Below are 22,519 nucleotides of genomic sequence, written 5' to 3'. Positions count from 1 at the left end.
TCTTGGAGAACACAAGGAGTGTTGTTAAAATTCGGTGGCTCCAGCTGGCCGGGCTAGCTTCACGGGCAGGTAACAGAGACGACCAGAGACATACGGCTGGGCAGGGAAGCTGTATTTCTTTATTCAAGAACAACGATTCATAAACTAAACCAAACTAATCACCAAACAGAACTCTGCTGCCTCTTTCCCCCGCAGCGGCACCAAGAACTCTCAAACTCTGGAACTCTGGAACTCTCTCGGGGTTCCTTCGGGGCGGGGACAAGCGGGCCCACAAAACTAGCAGGACTGAACCAATATTCTTGGCAGGGGGAGAGCTAGAACAACCCAATGTAAAGCATACAACAAGGAGTAAGAGTGGAGTGCAAAGATGTACTGATGAGAGGCATGGATGCCCAAGGGCACAGGCATGGGATAGTGTGCCTGACTTCTCTGGTGGGCCATTTGGCCAGTGTTAAAGCCTTTCAACTGTGAGTCTTTGATCTAACAGTCCCACTTTTAAGAACTTACCAACAATCAAAGGCTTACAAAGATATATTAGGGCTGAAATTGGAAAAGCATAAAAACAGCAAGGAGCTGTTTAAAGAAACAATGGGAGGGAATAGAATAATTCATCTGAGAGGGTGCCTGCTTTGCTATGTGCACAACTCTGGTTCAAGCCCCTGGCTATTGTTACTGGAGGGGTGGTGGGTGGGTGGGAGCTAACATGCTGTGGTATCTCTCAAAATTTCCTCTCTTTCTTATCTCTCTTTTATTTTGCCTTGTCTTCCAGAGCATGTGGTCTCTCTCTCTCTCTCTTTCTTCCTGCCTTTTCTTCCAGAGCACCACTATTCTTTGTCTTATAGTGGTCCTGGGGATTGAACCTGGGGTTTCTGAGTCTGAGGCTCAAGAGCCTGTTGCAAAACCCATTGTTTTCTCCCTGATTTGTTTCTGCTTTTCTATCTGGGAAAGGTTAGTATGGAGTAGTAAAGTCCAGGGATGAAAGAAAGAAAGGGAAAGAAAGGCTTATATATTTGGAACAGTGCTTCCCCAATGAGGTCTGAAGGCCCAGGAAGGTCACTAACACCCACTTCGGGAGTACCCAAGGTGTTGTGCTGCGCCACAGAGAAGAGAGAGAGGAGATCCAGAGCGAAGAGGGAACACAAATCTTTATTTGCGCTAGCACCTCAGAGTTGGATGAGAGAGAAGCAGTTTGAGCCATGTGGAAGTAGCAAAGATGGCTGCCTCACGCAGTAACCTTTCCTGTGTCCGAAGTGAAGAGCAGGCAAGAGGACCGGGTGAGGAAGAAGGGCTTTTATTGGAGTAGCTCTCTTGAGAATGGGAAGGGGGAGGAGTAACCAGAGCACTGCAACTATTGCGGGGAATAGACAATGCCCTGAGGGCACAACATGGCAGAACAGGCTGTCCGAGAATGTCCCAACTCTTGAGGGAACTAGCAATAGCTTGAGGGGACAACATGGCAGATGTAACTGCATCTACACAATTTCCCAGCATCAGGTCAAAAAAACTTTTCATAATAATGCTAAGACATTACTTAATTTTTCCAGTATCTTAACTTTTGCACCAATGATGCAAAAATAGTGGGTAAAACTGTTGATGACTTAGCATAGATAAGAAGCAGTAACAAATTGTGCTAGTAGTCATCTTCCCTCCTATCCCCCCTCCTCCAGCCACCAAGATCTCAGTGCCTGCATGACAAATCCAGTACTTCCAGTGACAATTTTTTTTCTGCTCTCTTTACCCATCACCCCCATTAGTACATAGAAATAGAGGAGTGAGAGAGAATAGAACAGGAGAGAGTAAGAGATACTTGTAACACTGTTCAAATGCTCATGAAACTCCTCCTTCCCTCTGCTGGTTGGGACCCTGGTCATGTATCCAGGTTTTGTGCATAGTTAATGTTTACACTCTGTGGGTCTACCACTATGCAGCCCCACCATTTTATTCTGTTTTACTAAGCACTCATGGAAATAAATGTTTCCTTTGACAATGCCCTTGATGATACAATAAAAGGTATTAATGTTACTGGATCTTGACTCTTTTAGAATGCATTTTTAAAAAGAGGTCTATTTGTTTATTTTGAGAGGGAGAAAGAAACCAGAGCACTGCTTTGGCATATGCAGTGCTGGGGAGCAAAACATGGGGTCTCACGAATGTGAGTCCTTTGTCCCAATTGCTGAGCCACCTGCCAGGCCACAGTGATATATTTCTAAATTGTCTATATGACCAGATGACAAGTATACATAGAGCACTTCTGTCATATGACAAACTTGGACAGTTACCTTTAGGAAAAGCTTTTGCAATGACTGATTTGTAAGCCACACTAGCTGCTTCTCTCTCCCTCTCTCTCTCTCTCTCTATCTATATCTCTCTCCCTCTCTCATTTTTGTTCCTCAGAGAGAGCACTATTTTTACTTGAAACACTGAATAACAACAGATCTTCATTAATACTTTTGTGGTCTTTGGCATTTTTGCCCTTGTGGCATTTTTGTCACTTCCTCTGCAAAAAGATACAGAAAAAAAAAAAAACCAACTATATCTTCTGACTCTATTGGTATTAGAGGTATCTAGGTTAGTGCATGCATTTGTAGTAATAAGTGTTCAATGTTACATATAAAAATGTTTTCTTCAATCTGTAAGATTTAACCCTGATTTTCATCTTGCAATTTTAGATGAAATTTAGAGCTTTTCATTCATCCATCAAGTCCTGTGGGTCTCAGCTCTGTTCCTAATGGAGAAGTTGGGCTTGACTGACAAGTGAGTTTTCAGACTTGGCTGTGTGCAGGATGGAGTAATGTCAAAAATACTTGTTTTAAAATAGATTTATAGTGATGCAGACATTTCTATTCATGGAAGAGGGGGCCCATGGAGACAAGAATGACTAAATCCCATGAAAGTATTAAAGCAGGCTTACATATGTGGTAGATACTTTCTTGGAAATGAATGAAATGAACCTGTAGCTGCAAAGAAAATAACTGTGACATTATATTGTCAATGATAAATTTGAACTTTCTGTTACAAGACTAGGAAAACTGTATCTGCCATGATGACCTTGAGAACATCCAGTATTTAACATTAGCAGTGATACAAAGAAGCACAATATTCTGGTATTATACAGTGTTCCAATCTGTAAAGTGAGAAAGTCTTCACAATTCAGTGAAACACTATTTTCCAAATGACTGGTATATGATTTTACTAACTTAATCACAGCTGGGGCCAGGTGGTAGTACAGCGGGTTAAGTGTACATGGCACAAAGCCCAAGGACCAACCTAAGGATCTTGGTTTGAGCCCCTGCTGCCTCCCTGCAGGCAGGTCACTTCATAAGTGGTGAAGCAGACTATCCTTCTACCCCCATTTTTAAAAATACTTTTTAATTAATTTATTATTGGATAGAGACATACAGAAATTGAGAGGGGAGGGGGACATAGAGAGGGAGAAAGGCAGAGAGACATCTGCAGCCCTGCTTCACCACTCATGAAGCCTTACCCCTGCAGATGGGGACCAGGGGCTTGAACCTGGGTCCTTGTGTACTACAGTGTGTGCTCTTAACCAGGTGCACCACCGCCTGGCCCCTCTACCCCCATTTTTGTCTTTCCCTCCTCTCTCGATTTCTCTCTGTCCTATCCAACAACAACAGCAATAACAATAACAATAATAACAAGGGCAACAAAAATGGGAAAAATGGCCTCCAGGAGCAGTGGATTCATAGTGCAGGCACCAAGCAAAATCAATAACCCCGGAGGCAAAATAATAATAATAATAATAATCACAGCTAAATTAAATTAGATTTTAGTGTTACTGGGTTTAAAAGTTTATTGGTTGATTTAAATGCCACATTACAATTTATCTTTAAGAAATTACTACTACTTCTTGAATGTTATTCTAGTGTTAAAAAAAACCCAAAATTATCTGAAAAGGCTATTTTTTACTGATTTAATAATGATCAACAAGACTGTAAGATAAAAGGGTATACAATTTCACACAATTCACACCACCAGAATTCTGTATCCTACCCTCTCTATTGAAAGCTTTCCTGTTCTTTATCCCTCTGAAAGCATGGACCCAGGATCATTATGGGGTGCAGAAGGTGGAAGGTATGGCTTCTGTAATTGCTTCTCAGCTGGATATGGATGTTGGCAGGTCAATCCATGCTCCCAGCCTGTTTCTATCTTTCCCTAGTGGGGCAGGGCTTTGGGGAGGTGGGGTTCCAAGGCACATTGGTGAGTTCATCTGTCCAGTGAAGTCAGGTTGGCATCATGGCAGCATCTGCAACTTGGTGGCTGAAAAAGCATTTAGATATAAAGCAGAACAAATTTAATAATCAAGGTAAGACTATAGCAGGTGAGATTTGGAGTCTCCATTTAGGAAAAAGCTAGTAGATCTATTTTGAGTATATTTCAAGGGGCCCACAAACTTTACTAATTTTTGCCTGAGCCTGACAGCTAACATGCAGGTGGGCCAAAGGCACTGTTTGGGGAGATAGTTTCAGAGTTGGAAATAGGACTAGAAATCTGGATCAGGGAAGAAAGTAGCTTCCAATTATCAGAAAAGTATACAAATATTGTTACCTGTAAAACCCATTGATTTGATCTGGGGCCCATATTCAGCATAGGAGCCTGTGCAACCTCCGTATCATTGCAGGTCTGAGCTTGCATTCTGTGGTCATGGGTAGGAACATTCTAGTCTGCACTCATTGCAGAACCCATCTTCCTTGAGTGGCAGAGTATGCCAACCCAACCTCCCTTCAGAGAATATGGCAGTCCCCACCAGTACTGACCCACATTGAGCGTAAGGTCCTGTAGAGGCCTACAAGAGGGTCCACTATGCTGTTCCTGATAGAGATGACCAGCAACGGCGGGGAAAGCTATCTGCTAGAGGTCTAGGGCCATCATGTCTACATGGGAATCTCAGGGTTCCCTGACTAGGACCTTGTATGATGGGGTGGCCTAGTAGTGGCCAAAAGAGCCATCATTAAACTATACCAGTCTATAGCCACTGTCCAGTTTTTGTAGTCCTTACCTTGTCTGATAAGGTTAGCCTTGGAGTGACTGAGGGAAGTGAAACAGGAAGTAAGTGAGGAGGGTATCTAGGTCTAAGTAGAAACTATTTGATTAAGTACTTTATGGTACCCAATATAAAAAGTGTCTTTTTTTTTTAGGTCTTTCTATTTGCTAGCTGCACTTATTGAGTCACTGCAAACTATTGTGCACTTTTACAGTAAGGTATATATTTTCCCTTAACTTATGGATACATGTGCACATGTGTTCTGTCTCATGGGCCCTGGTCTAGGGTCTGTGGCTTTGTTAGGAAGTATCACCACCTGATATGGAATTGAGGAGTCCTATGAGCTAGGAAAGGTTTCACCAGAGTACTAAAGCAGCAGGGTTGACATTCCACGCCTGGCATCTCTGGACACAATCCGAGGTGAAACATGTCAATGTGGTACTGGTTGCACTGATTTAGTTGAGCTCAGCAGATGCAGTATCAAATGGTATGGATCAAGAGAAGTGTGCAGGAAAATGATCCAAGCCCCAGAGGTTGTAGGACTGGGAGAAAAGTGGGTATTATACAGAATGGGGAAGGTCCATGCTGTCTTAGAGTTTGAGAGGGCAATAGCTATTATTGTAACCAAGTTATTTGGGAACTTGGTTTACTTTGAAAATCCCATGTTTAGGATTTGCTGTATCATAAAAGACTTTACCATGATTTATGCCATTTAGTTGCTTCTGGTCTCTGTGGTATAAGACTATAGGTTATTTAATACTGAAAAGGCTATTTTATACTCTAACTTTTCATGAGTAAATATCTATGTAAAGCTAGAATTTTATATATTTCAAACAAAACAATATGTAGAAAATTATTGAATACAGACAAAAACGACTCTAGTATTTTTCTTCTCCTTTTCTCTCTCTCTCTCTCTCCTTCTTTCTTTCTTTCTTATAGAGCTCTACTGGGTCTCTGCACCACACAATTCCACTACTCCAGGTAAGCTCTTCCCTTTCTTTTTCCCTCAGACAGAGGAAAAAGGAGGAGGGAGTAGGAAAGGAGCAGGGAGGGAGAGGGAAAGGGTAAGGGAGAGAGGAAGAGAAGAAGAGAGGGAGGGAGGGAGAGAGAGAGAGAGAGAGAAGAAAGAGACAGAAGAAAGAGACAGAAGAAGAAGAGAGAGAAAAGAAGAGAGAGAAAACACACATCTGGTGTTCCCTTGTGGTGCTGGGGCTCAGATATGGGTCATTGTGCATGTAAACTATGTGATTTACCAGGCAAGTTGTCTCCCAGCTGCTAACTATATTCTTTAAAGACAAAGATAACAAATGAACAAAATTATCAATATAAAACAATAACACCCTCTGGTAATATTTTTTTTTAGAAAATATAGTTATTTCCATATAAATACATTATGCTAACATATGACTCATTTCTTGCTATCACTTTAAAAAACAAATGAATATTTATTTAAAATATTTAAATATAGGGCCAGGTGGTAGTGCACCTGGTTGAGTGTACAAGGACCCAGGTTCGAGCCTCTGGTCCACCTCCACAGGGAAGCTTCATGAGTGGTGAAGCAGGGGCTGCAGGTGTCTCTCTGTCTTTCTCCCTCTCTATCTCCTTTCCCCCTCTCAATAGAGGGGGAACTGTCTCCATCCAATAAATAAATAAAGATAATAATAAAAATATTTAAATTTTAAATTAATATTTATAAAATTTTGAAAATTAAATTTTATAAATTTATATATTTTATTTTTATATATTTAAATTTCCCCTGTTTTAAATTGTAACAGAGTGAACTTTGGTAGCTATAAGCTTCATAAATAAAACTCTGTGATCCTCAACAATTTTGATAAAGTAAAGGAATTTCTGAATTAAAATAGTGTGAAAATATTTCAATTCTAGAATACCCACCTGGTAAACTATTTATAAAGGACTATTACATTTTAAATAACAGGTAGAAAGCACTAACCATAGCAGCACCCAAGTATCTTTAATATTAGTATATCTAGATACTAAGGCTAGAAGAGGCAACAGTGGTTCTTTTAAGTTGTGCTTATAGGGTAATTGTTTATTTTCCAAGTTTTTCATGGTAGGTTTGCATATGTTTTTGGCAATGGGGGAAAATGCCTGGTGAAACATCCTGAACTAGATTAGGAAGAAAGCAGGTCACCACAGTGGAAGAACTAGAAATGCAAAAAGAAAAAAAAATGGAGAGAGGAGAGTAGTTTTCTGGTAAGAGTTTAGGCATGGGCCACTGGGCTAAAAGCTGCCTGTGAACACCATTACTAGGGAGACTTATGAACACAGCAGGCCATGGAGGGGACAAGGAGAGGGAATAGAACCAAGGTCAGCCTTTGCAGTAGGAGGGACTCTAATCCAAGGACAGTCTGGAATGAATGAGTGAGTGGACACTAAAAGTCATTCTGAATTGGGGAGATTGGGATGGAGCAGGGTGAATGAGAGATGGATGTTGGGTGCAGAAGAAGCCAAGGTCCCCGCAGGGTTCTCTTCATACCCCAACCAGGAGAGCATAGGTTTCAGACAAAGCTGGGCTTAAGCTTTAATACCAGCTTCCCCTCTCCATGATCTTGGGCAGATTTCCTTCGTTCCTCAATCTACATATTGTGTCCTTATCTGTAAAATGGTGTAGAGATGCCCAAGTAGCCTGTTTGTTGGGGCTGCTGTGAAGGTGAAACGAGAGGGGTATGTTTGAGCTGGCACATGGCACACATGCATATGATAAAGAACAAAAATTGATCACTTCAAGTCACCTGAGAAATTAGTTGGGTCAGAAACAAATGCTGGGATAGAACTAAGTGAGTGACTGGGCCATTCAGTGTTGCAGATTGGGATTTACTGGATAATCATTCTCATCAGGTTTGATCATCACCAATGAGAAGAAGGAATCAGTGTGTTCACTGCCCAGACAGGGCTAGTCTACACAAGTCTGAGTCTCCTCTCTACACAGTTGCCCTTGTTAAGGATCACAGGAATTCTGCTTACACTTTGAACTAAGGCCTACAACAGCACACCTACAAGATGTGTCTCTGCAAGAAGGAGCCTGACAATGATTGGGATGCCTGAGAATGATCACAGGTGCTCAGCATGTGTTAACTGAGTGAATAAGCAAAGCCAGGCATCCTTCTCGCTTGATGTGATTCATCTAGTCGCTGCTTAGGCAGAAACTCACCCAAAGACCCAGGAAAGAACAAGATAACAAGGGGGAGCAGTCTCTGCACTATCATTCCTAAAGTCCCTCCATGGTCGTGTGTGTGTGTGTGTGTGTGGTGTGTTTCTCTCATACATTTTTAATGGTTCTGGGGGAAAGGAATAATTTCTGGAGCTAGGTGATGACACACTCAGTGAGTGCACACATTACCATGTGCAAGGATCTGGGTTCATGTCCCTGGTCTCCATCAGCAGGGCGGAAGTTTCAAAAGAAATGAAGTAGTGCTATAAGTCTCTCTCTCTGTTTCTATTTTCCCATTTTCTCTCATTTTCTTTATACTCTGTCAAATGAAGAAGAAAAAAAAAAGGAAAAAGATTTTCTCTATCAATTCTCTAGTTTCATCTCCTTTATTTTCCTATTCACTTTTTCCACTCCAACCCCACTTAGACCTTTTAAAGATATCAATTTTTTATTTTTATTTATAAAATGGAAATATTGACAAGACTATAGGATAAGAGGGGTACATTTCCATACAATTCTCACCCCCAGATCCCTCCCTTGATAGCTTCCCTATTCTTTATCCCTCTGGGAGTATGGACCCAGGGCCATTACGGCATGCAGAAAGTGGAAGGTCTGGTTTCTGTAATTGCTTCTCCACTGAATATGGGTGTTGACAGCTCATTCAATATTCCCATCCTGCCTCTTTCTTTCCCTAGTGGGGCAGAGCTCTGGGGAGGCAGGGCTCCAAGACACATGGTGGGGTCCTCTGCCCAGGGAAGTCAGGTTGGCATCATGGTAGCATCTGGAACCTGGTGGCTGAAAAAGAGTTAAGATATAAAGCAGAACAAATTGTTGAATAATCATGAATCTAAAGGCAAGAATATTGCAGATGAAGATTTGGGTGGGTCTCCATTTTGGAAAAAGCTAGTAGGTCTATTTTAAGTACATCCCAAGGGGTCTGTGACTTTACTAGGTTTTGCCTGTGCCTGACATCTAATATGCAGGTGCACCCAGATTATTGTCTGGGAAGATGGTGTCACAGTTGGAAAAAGGACTAGAAAGCTGGATCAGGGAAGAGAGTAGCTCCCAAATATGGGGAAAGTATATAAACATTGTTAACTGTAAACCCCAAACATCATTAACTATAAACCCCATCGATTTGATCTGGGGCCCATATTCTGCACAGGAGCCTATGTAACCTCTACATCCCTGTAGGTCTGAGCTTGCATTCTGTGATCCGGTTAGGAATATTCCATGCTGCACTAATTTCAGGACCCATCTTCCTCAGTTAGTAGGTAGAGTATGTTGTCCATCCTCCCTTCAGAGAATGGAACATACCTTACCATTGTTGATCCACATTGAGGGCAGGGTCCTATAGGGGCCCACAAAGGGGTCCATTATGTTGTTCCTGATGGAGATGACCAGTGATAGTGGAGAGAGGGATCTCTTAGAGGTCTAGGCACATCATGTCTTTGTGGGAATCCCAGGACTCCCTGACTAGGGCCCCAGGTGATGGAGTGGCCACGTAGTGACCAAAGAGTCATTATTAAAGTCTGCCAGTCTCTTGCCCTTATCCAGTTTTTGTCGTCCTTACTTTGTCTGACAAAGTAGCTTTGGAACGATTAAGGGACGTGTAATAGAAGGTAGGTGGAGAAAGTATCTAGGTCTAAGGAGAAACTGTTTCACTAGGTACTTTAAGGTGTCTTTTTAGGCTTTTCTACTTGCTTGCTTTATTTATTTATTTATTGAGTCACTGCAAACTATTGTGCACTTTTGCTTTAAGGTATGTATTTTCCCCTAACTTATGGATACATGTACATTTGCCCTATCTCATGGGCCCTAGTTTATATCTAGGTTTTGAGGTTTTGTTAAGAAGTGTGCCACCTGAAATGAAATTAAGGAGTCCTATGAGAAATGTTTCTTTAAACTTTATTTATATAATTTGACAGAACAGAGAGAAACTGAAAGGAAAAGGGGATGGAGGACAGAGAGACACTTACAGCACTGCTTTGCCACTTGTGAAGTATCCCTCCCACAGGTGGGGGCTGGGGGGGTTTGAAGCCTGGTCCTTGTACATTGTAATACATGCACTTAACCAGGTGTTCTATTGCCCAGCCCCAAACATTCTGAAATGTTTTTGACACAAAACGTTGAGTAAATATAAGGTGTACAATGTGTCACTTTGGTATACTTACATTTGGTGATATAATTGCCACTGTAGCATTAGTTAACACTTCATGGTTATTATTTCTTCTCTTTCTCCCTGTGAGAAAATACTTCCTAGTCATTTCTGTGATACTTTCACTTGAATACCTTTACATTCAGCTGTCCTTGGAAAATTTCTACATGATTTGCTCCCTCAAAGTCTCTAGGTCTCTGCTTAAATGTCATAGTCTCAGGGAACTCTTCTATCAAATCTGAAACTCCACCCCATCACCTCACAATCCCAATCCTTTGCCAACCTTATTTCACTTCACAGTGTCCACACCATCTGACTCCTGGTCTCTTTGGTTTATTGCCTGTCTTTCTCTAGAATGCAAAGTACAGAAGGGTAGAAATTTTTGTTTGCTTTGTTACTGCTTCACTTTCATCACTCAAATTAGTGCATCACTTTCATACTGAATTAAACTGAATTAAATTGAATGCACGCACCGCCTGTATCTAACACTGTTCTGCAGACTTAAAGGAATGGGTAAGGCATCCTGGTTAGGGAAGGAGGTTGCCTCCCGCTGCCTTGGCCCTAGGAAGCAGGCAAAGTATTGTTATCCAGATTTGGTCCACAGCTGGATGCTGAGGTAGTATCTCCCCTCCAGGAGTAGGTGGGCTGAGGTTTGAGGTGTACAGCTAAGGAGTCCAGGATAGGGCACTCATGCCTTCTGGTATGAAATCAATTTAGGATTGCACAGATAAGCTTAGCAGTAGAGCCACCACCTCCTCCTTCTTCTCCTCCTCCTGCCAGTCTGCAGTTATAAAAAAAATGTGAGAGTGATATAAAAAGGTACTGTTTATATTAGTAACCCCCAACTTAGCACCACTAGGGAACGCTTGCTGAATCAAAGCAGATAGCCGCTTCCAAGTTCAAAACTGGTCTAGACTTGGGGAGCGGGTGGCGGTGACCAAGAAGAGCCCCTGAGGAGAATCAGAGGTGCAGGAGCTAGTCCTGGGGTTGGGGGTGGCATGGGGTGGATTGGGTGCTTGCAATTCAACAACGGAGCTTCCGAGCTGCGCGGGGCCGGTTTGCACAGGCTGGAGAGGGACGGGAAACCTCTAGCTGATAGCAGGCATCATGCCTCCCTTCCTGGCTGAACGGGAAGTCTTCTGGGAGACGTAGGGCTCGAGTTCAGGGGCAGGCACACAGTAGGTGCTCAGCTTGTGTTAAAGGACACCCACACGGGCGCGCGCGGACTCCTTTTCCAAGAACTTAGGGCACGGCTCTCCCCCCAGCCTGAGGATCCCCTGCCCACCCCCCCGCCCCAAGCCGGGCAGCAGGGCCTCGGTGCAGCCGGGGCCGCGCGCGCGCGCGCACGAGGAGACTGGGGAGGGCAGACCGACCGGCGTCCCGGCGGCAGCGCGCGGAGCGGGGGTCAAGGCCGGGTGGCGCGGGAAGGGTGGCCGGACGCGCGGGGCCGGGATGGGATGTGACGAGCGGCGCGCTGTGCATTGTGGGAATCCCGGGGCCGCGGCGACTGGTTCCAGTTCACTGGGCTGCGGAGCCGGCAGAGGGGGCAGAGTGGGGCGCGCGGGCGGGAAGCGAGGAGGCGGGCGCGCGGGCCAGCGAGAAGCGCGGAGAGAAAAGGCGCCAGCGGCCGAGAGGGCTCAGGCCGGACACCCTGCTGCTGCCGCCGCCGCCGCCACCAAGCCGCCCCGTAAGTGCCAGGCGGCTCCCTCACCCCGTCGCCAGGGCGCCCGGGCACCGCCGCCGCTTCGCTCTTCCTGCCGCGGGAGCCGGGGAGCCACGGGGCCTGGCGCGCACCGGGCGGCGCTCGGTCGGGCTGTGGGCTCCGGGCTTGGCGTGGCCCGCGCCGCGGCCTCCTGAGCGCACGGCGCCCTCTCGGGCCCTGCCCGCGCCGCGCGGGATTCCTTTTGGTTTTGTTCAGCCAGCAAACCCGGAAGCCAACTTCGTTGAGGAGCGCGTCCTCCCGCCCGCGCCGGGGCGCTTTTGTGGGGACAGAGATCCGGCCCTGTCTTGCCGACCCTCCTCTGCGCGGGCCGGGCCGGGCCGGAGGAGGAGGAGGAGGAGGCCGCGCTGGTCAGCCTGGGCCTGGGCGCCCGGGAGCCGCGCTGCGCCGAGTTGTACTTACTGAGGCGCCCGGCGGCCAGGCACAATGAGTCCAGGGAGACCCGGGTGGCCGCGGTGCAGAAGCGCAGGGGGTGGGGGTGGGGGGGCTCGGCGAAACTGTAGCCAGGCTGGCGCGGGAAGGGGCGCGCGCGGGGTGGGGGGTGTCCAGCAGCTAGCTGGTTGGAGAGGGGCCGCGGAGACTCGCAGCTCTCGCTCATCTCCTTGTGGGCCTTTTGTTTGCTTTGTGATTGGGAGATCCCCCCCCCCCCCCACTCTGAAGGTAACTACAGAAGGCTGTAGGCTCCCAGAGTGCAGAAGGCTGGAAGTGGGGTGAGACTGGCTGGGGGTGGGGTGGGGTGGGGTGGGATGGGGTGGGGAGATCACTTTGCAGGATGCTGCTGGCCGGGTCACCTGACAACAGGTGTGCAGGATGGCTGACCCCCCCCCCCCCACACACACACACATACACCGCCTACAGGGACCCCAGATCACTCTAGGATCTTGTCAGTAGACTGGTTGAAAGGTTCTTTTAGATATATTGTTAGGGACAGATTTCTGAGTTTGAAAGTGGTAGACTTCCCTTCCTTACAGTGGAAACATAGTAAGCTGAGTTCAACAATTGCAGTTACCTCAAAGACCTTGTAAGTTTTTAATGATCTAATAAACAGTATTCAAGAATAGACTATTAGAAGGACATTGCTGTTAGCTTTTCATTTTCTTCCACCTTTGTGGTTTGAGGTTTTCCACAAAAGATTGGGCCGGGGGCAGGGGGTGCTTTGTTGCATGGCTTTCTGATCTAGGGATTTGGGGAGCTTGGAACAGCCTTAGATTTGAGTGGGAGACACTAGTTGTAAATCCAGTGGAATTATAATATACTACACTTGAGGGTAATAGCCTGCAGTCAGGAATTATAAACTGAGATAGAGACCTCATGCCGGCAACTGTACACGATTAACCAAAGTTGGCTAATAACAAAGATGAGCATGCTTTTCTTTAAAGACAAGGCAAAACACTTCTCAAGGTTGTGAATTCTTCCCACCACTAGTTTTAGGAAAATGAGAAATTCCTCCAGCCTGGTTAAGACTGGCTAAAACTTTTAATGCTAGTTCTTAAGTAAAGTCCTTCAGGAGAAGGGAAGGAGTTATGTAGTAAGTGAAAATTGAGGTAGGGGGCTTTAGCATGAAGAAGAGATGGTTTACATTTCACTGAGTTGCCTGAAACATCACAGGTGACATTCTAGCCCATAACTGTATGTGACTGTTTGTAATGGACCAGGGTGAGGGAGTGCTGCATCTCAACCTGCCATTTTTATGGCTTCTAAGACAGTACAACACTCAGGGAACCCTCATTCCTTCTCTGCAGAGAGGCTTGGGGTACATATTCCTGCAGGGCTATGCTGCCCCAGGTCATATAAAGGAGGTTTACTTAAATAAACAGACAAAACACACAGAAAATTGGAAGCTGACAAAACTGAACAAGAGTCCGTACAGTTCATGAGAAAGTAGCAGCATTCATCTGAGTGTCCATTTGGATTGTGCTGAGTTTTTCAGAGCCCAAGTCTTGCTGGGTTCATGGAATGGCAAAGGGGCAGGGGTGAGAGGGGACTCATGTATGCTGTGTGCACCAATGTCTTCTATAGGTTTAGAAGTACACTGGGGCCCCTTCATCTCTTATAAGCGATTCCAAGTAGGTCAGCTTTTCATCCCAAAGACTTGTATAACTTGTTTGCTTAGATCAAGCCAGCCAAATTGGTGCCTTGTAGCCTTTCAGTAAATATTGCCTGAGAATCAATTCTGGGTCAGGCACTGGGGACAAATCATGATCAAGATTTGTCCTCCAGAAATTGATACAAGAGAATACAGAGAATAAGTGGTTGTTGTGGGGTCAGAGCAGGTCATAGTAGGTCCCAGAATGGTAGCTTAGCCAGGGTGCATTCTGATGAAGCATAGGGAGGCCAAGTAATAGGAGTTGGCGGGGCAAATCCGGAGGGCAGTTGGGGACAAGTGTTTGAAACCTGGGGAACCATACATGTAGAGCCTTAAACCAATGGTAAAAGTGGTCGGATGAAGGCATTGCTAAAAGCTCAGGGTGATATAGGGAGTCTGGTGAAGATAGAGGGCCAAATGGGCCAACTCCTGTTTAGAATCACACTGAGGTGTTAGACTTCATTGTAAGGTCAGAAATGAGCGATAGGGTCATATATTCCTTAGTCTTATTGGGATTTTCTTATGCATTCAACACATATTGAATGCCAAACCCCAACATGGCCCTGTACTACTGAATCTCACAACTAAAATTTTCCTTTGATGACCTTCCACTGGTGTGGTTATCTTAAGATTTGGTACAGCCTTGAGTAAACAAGATCGCTCACATAGATAATTTGCTTGCTTTGTGACTTCACACAGTCCAGGTTCAAGCTTGGCCCTCACCACACTGGAGGAAACTTTTTCTCTATTCCTCTGTCTGTTTATCACTCCTATCTGAAAAAGTCAGCCCAAAGTGGTAATAACCTGGAGATGACAAAACACACAGGAAGAGTTGATGTAGCCTTTACAAAGGAGAACCTTTAGAAGCAGCTTTTCTTGTGAAGGAGGCAGATATGGCAGCTCAGGAAGCACGCCATAGAGTGAGTGAGTTTGCTGCCGAGATGAAATTTTAATCTGAAACTAACTTCCTGCAAACTGTTTTCTCTTTGTGGTTAGGGTTTTGTTTTTTTCCCACCACCAGAACCTAGCACACAAGATAGATAGGTCTGCTGGAATAGAGTGCAGTTTAAGATTGACTTACTGACTCAGTTATCCTCTCGCTGCTTGTGGTCTCTTGATTCTGTGAGGGTGGACTGTAAATTCTTTAATCATTTGGCTTTTTTATGATGTAGTGATTTATGAATGGAGAGAGATATTCCCTGATTGGCTAGAGTATGAGAGCAGGCCTCCCTGAGCCAATTAGAGTCTAGCTTGTAAACCCCAGCTCTGTGAGTGAGAGCTATGTAGTATAGTGTAGTATATCCACAGGCCTCTAGGGACATGATGGCAGTGACACCATTAATCACTTGTTGTGATATGAGTAAACAGGAGAGAACATTATAAATAGAATTAGTGCCCTATGCTTCAGAATTAAGTGTCTCAGGCTTGCCTTCATGATTAGAGTTGAAAGGAAAGTGACAAATGCATGTAGACACATAGGCATTTATCCAGTTTTAGGGAATGGGGGTGAGAGGGGAGTCCTTCCTCTGCAATACTGAGTTGAGCACCGAGTTCAGGTTCTCCCAAGCTTGGGTTCTGGAGATAGGGCTGTCTGACTCCCCAGCAGTTCTAATCCGTATTTTGTTCAGGATCATTATCGATATGTTCATTGCCTAGATAATAAATGATTTTATGTTTGATTATTCTGGTAGGTTTATGAGTGCCCCCCCCCAATGTAAAGCCCCTAGACTAGGTTATTTAAGGGGTTTTTCCATGCCATGACTATAGCAGAGGCCAGTCTCAAACAGATGTGAGCAAGGCAAGTATTTTCCTCTGGTCTGTGCTACTGAGCTAGTTTTGTAGGAAGAAATGAGGTCTGAATTGCCAGGGAATCCTAGGACCACTGTGTGGCTCCCCTTCAGTGCCAGGGCAATTGGGGTGATCCTTTCTGGGACTCTCTGAGGTAGGTCTACAGATTTCCTGGATTTTGAGCATTTACAAGGATTTGACCAGGTATGCATGTATGAATGGCTCCAAAGAAGATCTCTCCATGCCTGCTGTCCTACTAGCTACATTTCAGAGCCTGTGGCTTTTGTAAATGCTCCCCTTGACTTTGTCGAGAGAACCCTACACATTGTAAATGCCAACTAGTTAGTCCTAGTCAGGCAGCATTGGAGAATCTACCAGGTTTCAGGCAGGCTGGGCTGGTGGGTTCCTGGAGATATTGTGGCAAGTAGAGCAAACTTCTCAAGATAGAAAATGAAGTAGATATTGGTAACATAGTGTCACAAGTGCTAAAGATGGATAACTGGCTTTAGAATGTTGATCGCTATTAGAACTAGAGTTGTAGTTCAGCCTGGTGGGGCACTGGTTGCTGGCTTTAGGGAGAGCTGGGCTAGTAGTCAGCAGGACCTCATGTTCAGGGCTGAAGTCTAGGTATGGGGATGCCCCAAATGAGACTGAATGGAGGGAGACACAAGGCACGACCATAGCAGGAATGCAGAGAAAAGAGCCCTTTGATAGACCTGCATCACTGGGGAAAACATGGACACCGCTAGGCAGGTTTGCCTCAGACAGAACTGAACACTGGTTATGTACCCAAATGTAGAAGCTGGAGCAAAGGTGGTTTGCAACAGTGAAGAGTGTGTTGAAGCACCCTGTTGGAGAGGAGTTGAATGATGTGGTGGTAGGTAGAATGACCCTTTGCTCCTTACCTCTCTTGCTACCTATGGTAGAGGACTTGTTGTTTTCAGGTCCATCTTATTCACAGGTTCCTCAAAACCAAGCTTCTAGTTAGTGACCTAATAGGTCATGTTGTCCCAGTCTTATCTTGGTTATCGAGAAGCCTGCAGTCAGAAACTTGCTCCTCAGGCTTTGCTTTCCTCTGTATGGTTCCTTTCCAATAGCATGTCTCTATGTAAGCTATGAGTTTCTGCTAGCAAGATTCATGGTTACTGTGATTGATTTGTAGTCGGAAGAATTGAAGAGATGAAGACAACAGAAATTCCTTGAGGAGAAATCATAGAGTCTTAATTTCCTGGCTCACTTACAGTCCAAAAAGACAGTCAAGCTAATGTACAGTGATCAATGAATGCCAAAGTGATTGAAGACCTTCAGGGCATGTTGGACCCTCTTCAGATAACATGTGTGCTCAGCTGGGTGCACCAGTACCCAGGCCTTGGACCCTCTGAAGAACTGAGAGCTTCTGGTTTATTGATTGGGGCCCCTCATGGATGATAAGTCCAGGAGGAAAGGATATAGCTTTGTCAGTTGGACAAGATAGTTTAGCTTTTAACCCTGTGAGTAACTTGGCCATCCTGAAGAGAAGCTGAGTGCCCAAGACATTGCTTTTTCTGTGATAGAGGACTGCCCATCTCTCAAGAGAGGCTGGATGCAGTATATCAAAGAGTACCCAGCAAGTTTTGACTGGTCCCTCAACCACTGGCTTTAGGGTTTGCTTTTATATTGCTTTGTTATGAGACACTGACTGTTTCCTCTCCTGAGCGAATAGCTAGAGGACATCTCCCTGTTTTTCTTATAACTAGATGTGTCCCAGTCCTAACAGATGGATCATGGTCAGTCGTGACAGTCTTCATATTTGCCCTGACAACCTCCATGTGTTATCTGCTGTGGCCTTTTGTCTGTTGCTATAAGCCTGGGAATCATTCATTGAAGGGTAGGTGGTGTCTGAACCCATGAATAAACCTGTGGGATCACCAGCCAGTCCTGGAAATCTGCTTTGAACTTCTCATCAGTGAGAAGTAAGCTGTAGGGACTTACCTCTCACAGCAACTATTGCCTCCCTCACCAATACAAATATCCAAGATCAGTTCTTGAAAAAGGTGGCCTTATTATATTAAATCTACATTCCTGTTATTTTCATTAACTTTACAGAGCACTGAGGGAGCATCAGTATGCTCTTGACATCCACACGTACTTCCAGGTCTCCTGTTAAGCTTGGGGTCCAGCCTACCATCATCTCCACCTGACAGATAGTAAAACAGGCCAGAGAGAATAAGTCTCTTTTCCAAGATACTTAGGCATTAAGTGGCAGAGTTAAGGCTTGAATCAGGTTAGTCTGTGGGTATTCAAGTTATAAACTGTCATGCTCGTCAGCCATTCTCTCCCTGCATTGATGTCTGGCCATGCCCACATCCCAGAGGTCTCTGAAGAGCAGAGTTGATCTGGCACATTCACAAGTTTTTTGAGGACTACATGACTGCAAGGTGATTTTCTGAATGATGTCATGAAGTGGCATGGTTTAGAATTCTTTTGTAGCAGTAGCTGCAGCTGGGGGACCTTAGCAATACATAATGAAAGAACATGGGAAGGAAAGGGACAAAATTGCTGCAGGACAACTCTTGTGTGGGGGGGAGAGAGACTGCTTTATCAGAGGCAAGCCTGACTCAACAATGAAACGTGAAGGTCCTCTTATCAGTAGAGTGGCATCTGAGGATCCTTGATGCTTACGCTGTTTCTTAGGATCTAGAAGCCTAAGGATGTGTTGCTCTTGTGGCTGGCATTAAGCTTGTAGTGCATTCTAGCTGGGGAGGTAGATGAGCAGATGTGTGGCAGCCACACAGAGCAGTGAGCAATTCCAGTTCATGGTCAGGTCTGAGAAGAGGAGGCAGGCATGTGAGTATCAGTTCAGCAGGTTGGCAAGAGGACAAAGAATGTCCCAGGCAGGAAAAATAGCAAGTGCAAAGACTTCTGGACATAGCAGCACAAGTCAGGAAGGCAGGTGGCAGGAAGTATCTCTGCTGCAGTAGTTGAAGGATGCTGTTTGTGGCTGACTTGGTGATGGAGAAACAACAGAAAAGACAAAGGTCTTCGGGGGTCTTTGGAGAGGTCTGGAGTTCAGCAGGAAGGTGTACACTGAGGAAGAGACCTGGGTGATGCCAGCGTGGCACTGTAAGGACTCTTGGTTAGTTTGTGGGGAGCACCAGCAGCATCACGTTTCAGAAAGAAGTTAATACAGGACCTGCCAGGTGCCTGACTGCTAATGGCTTCTCTCTGAGCAGGAAGCTGATTGCAACACAGGCAGCCCCAAACATAACCAGTCTCATGGAATACAGCTGAAGCCCATGGCCCAAAGATGAGGCTGAGCTGCAGTTAATCCTCATGGACCAGAGGCCTTTTCTAATGGAAGATGAGGAAAACACTCTAATCTGATCAGATCTGAAAGTTTTTAGTCCAGAAGCATTGGACTAAGAACTAGTAAAGCAGGTCTGCTGGGAAACCAAGTGACAGCTTTCCCCTGTCTGCACATGTGTGTGCACGAGTGTGTACACACACACACACACACACACACACACACAGGTTGTTTTTTTTTTTTTTTTTTAGTATTTATTTATTTATTTATTTATTTTCCCTTTAGTTGCCCTTATGGATTTTTATGTTGTTGTAGTTGTTCTTATTGATGTCGTTGCTGTTAGATAGGACAGAGAGAAATGGAGAGAGAAGGGCAAGACAGAAGGGGGAGAGAAAGATAGACACTTGCAGACCTGCTTCACTGCCTGTGAAGCGACTCCCTGCAGGTGGTGGGGGAGCCGGGGGCTTGAACTGGGATCCTTACGCTGATCCTTGCACTTTGCGCCACATGCGCTTAACCCACTGTGCTACCTACTGCCTGACTCCCAGGAGTTTTATTAATTTACCAATTAATTGTTATTTTACCAGAGCACTGCTCAAATGTGGCTTATGGTGTTGCTTGTGATTGAAGCTGGTACTTAGGTACTTCAGTCATGAAAATCTTTTTACATACTCATCATGCGACTTCTTCAGCTCTGGAATTCTCTTTTGCATTACTCAGTTACTAGTTGGATTCAGTGTGTCCTTGTTAGGGTGATATACAGGAATCTTATCACAGAAACCATAATTCCCTTCACCTCACCCCAAACATCTTCTCAGAACCAGTGTTTGAGCCACTTTAATTCTGTTGGACCTGTCGGCATTCTGTCCTTGTCTATCTTAGCCATTTCTGTCAGGCAGATAAAGTGAGTCACAGACACAAGGCATGTCCTGAGGAGAGGTTTGGGCTACAGTGTAACAAGGACTCCTAGGCCTGTGCCCTCTGTGATCTTTCAGAACCGAAGGGATCCACACACTAAGAAATCTGAGCTCAGTTTACCAGTAATTAAAGATGCCCATTTGGTTCAGTGGTCTGAACACAAATGTCTTCTTTTGAAGACTTCAAATGCCCTCTTTTGGTATCAGGAACTTGCTCTTTGAAATGCTCCTAAATGAACATAGGATTATATGTTCTCTTAACCACCAGCTTGAGGGAGCAGGACCACCTCTGCCTCTGCCGTGTACACTGTTCTCTCCATTTCCTGTGTATCTCCTGATGTGAGTGTTTATGACTTGAGACCTCACCGTGTGTATTCCGTGCTACACTAGGAATACAGTCAGAGCCAGCCCTCCTTGAAATTTCTGTCTGATGGGAGAGCTGGTTCTGTGCACATCAGTGCAGGGGCATGAAGTCCATGGGAGTCCAAAAGACAGCACTGGATGCCAGAGTTCAGAGAAGGGTTCTCAGAAAGCAGAAAGTGCAGGGGTAGGAAAAAGGAGGTCCACTGTAGAGATGGGCATTTGGGGGAAAAGTGCTTGAGGTTAGTACATAGGTAGCACAAGGTGGAGCTGAATAGGTGTGCTAGACTTAGATTTCTAGGACAGTGCAAGGATGATGATGTTATTTTGAGAATCACTGAGCCAGGGGAAACTTTGACAAGGGTCTTGGCTTCCTTAGATTTGTGTGTGCAACAATCGTCTTGCCCCTGGAGGACAGATGAGTGAGAGGGGGATGGGGCCAGCAGTGGGTAGACCTTTTCAAGGAGACATTTGGGATCCATATATATTTGGGATCATTTGACTTAGGTAGTGGTGCCCTGGGCCTAGTCCCAGTGAGTGTGGAGAGGTGAGAACTCCACCAGTGGTGTGGAAGAGAGTCCATCCTCTGGACTGAGTGACTTGGGATGGGGGCTGGGTAGTGGGAGGAACTACAAAAAAGGGAAGACATTCCTTCCTCTTTTGTAAAGACTGCTTCATGTAGCACACTGGGGGCATTCAGAGGGTTTCTTAGTCTAACCTGGGAGCTATCCTGGTTTCTGGCTCTCATATATAAGGGTCATGATGTAGAGACACCACTTTCCTCGAATTCCCTAGGTGTCTGGTTTTACATCTTTATTCCAGTGGAAGGTGACATTTTTTTTCTTTTATGAAATAAATTTGCCAGCTCAGTTTCAAGTGTATGAAAATGCAATTGAATAATTGTCTAGAATATAACCATTTAGAAATCCCATTTTCTTTTATGCCAGGTGGCATAAAGGTGAAGCTCTTAAGAACAGTCATTGTCAGAACAGTGTTTAAATGGAAGTGGCCAATAAAATTGATGTCATGCTATAAAATGTGGAAAGCTAAGTGGTTCTCTTTCCAGGGGTCGAAATATTCTGGCAGAGCTTATCAGCTGGGTTTGGAGGGCTTAGTGGCTATAGACAGTGGCATCTGCTCACAGGTTCTGTGCCTCCTGGGGGCCAGAGTATTTGGAAAATGGGGAGAAGGGGGCTGATACACTATCTCCTGTGATCCTGACAGGGATGCCTCTTGCCTCCACAGTGTGCTTACTGATCCACCTCCAGGACCACCATCATGTCGAGCCGGGGTGGGAAGAAGAAGTCCACCAAAACTTCCCGGTCTGCTAAGGCAGGAGTCATCTTCCCTGTGGGGCGGATGCTTCGGTACATCAAGAAAGGCCACCCCAAGTACAGGATTGGAGTGGGGGCGCCTGTGTACATGGCTGCTGTCTTGGAGTACCTGACTGGTGAGTGTGCCTGTGGACACCAATGTCTCAGATTGCAGCCATACTGACAGCTTTACAAGGACCCACATGGTCTTTTGGTTTCTTTTTATTCTGAAGCTTTTCAAATCTATGGAGAAGTTACAGAAGGTGTACAATAATTATTTTCACCATTTGTTAACATTTTGTCCCACTTGCTTTACTTCTCCCCATTCCATTTATATATGTATCTTGTGTGCACACGTGTATGCATATGAATGTTTACTACATTTATTTTTGGCTGTTATGTATTAAGCAGTCCATTTTGAACTTCCCCATTTGTTCCAATAATGACCTATATAATGGGTTTTTTAGTTTTTATTTCCTGGTCCAGGATCTATTTCAGGATCACACATTATGTTTGACTATCTGTTTGGGTTGAGGTTTCTTTTGCTGTGCAGAAACTTTCAATTTGATGTAGTCCCATGGGTTTATTTTTTATTGTGTCTTCCTTGCAATTGTGTTTGTATCATTGAAGATGCCTATAAAATTTAGATGGAAAAGAGTGCTGCTAATATTTTCCTCTAAGTATTTAAAACCTTCTGACCTAACACCTAAGTCCTTG

At 45.0% G+C, this 22,519-nt stretch overlaps 1 protein-coding gene across 12 annotated transcripts in view; it reads left to right on the top strand.

The window, feature by feature from the left end:
• Positions 1–11,209: 11,209 nt before the first annotated feature.
• LOC103110724 (core histone macro-H2A.1) overlaps positions 11,210–22,519 on the top strand; it is an 80,704-nt gene continuing 69,394 nt past the window's right edge. For 3 of the 12 annotated variants that reach the window (XR_009546273.1, XM_007519893.3, XM_060178306.1), the window contains exons 1-2: positions 11,742–12,022; positions 21,735–21,939. Coding sequence is in view for 9 of the 12 variants with exons in the window: in XM_007519893.3 (XP_007519955.1) it covers positions 21,768–21,939 (172 nt within the window). In the remaining 3 variants the exon portion in view is untranslated. Of the gene's footprint in view, positions 11,302–11,734; positions 12,023–21,733; positions 21,940–22,519 lie in introns of those variants that run through there. The other 9 variants (XM_007519894.3, XM_007519892.3, XM_060178295.1 and 6 more) reach the window with 8 other exon arrangements.

This window comes from Erinaceus europaeus, chromosome 2 (genome assembly GCF_950295315.1).
Source record: "Erinaceus europaeus chromosome 2, mEriEur2.1, whole genome shotgun sequence".
In the NCBI taxonomy this organism is placed as follows: domain Eukaryota; kingdom Metazoa; phylum Chordata; class Mammalia; order Eulipotyphla; family Erinaceidae; genus Erinaceus; species Erinaceus europaeus.
The sequence above is the reverse complement of the archived record's forward strand: the minus strand, read 5'-3'. Positions and strand labels throughout refer to the sequence as shown.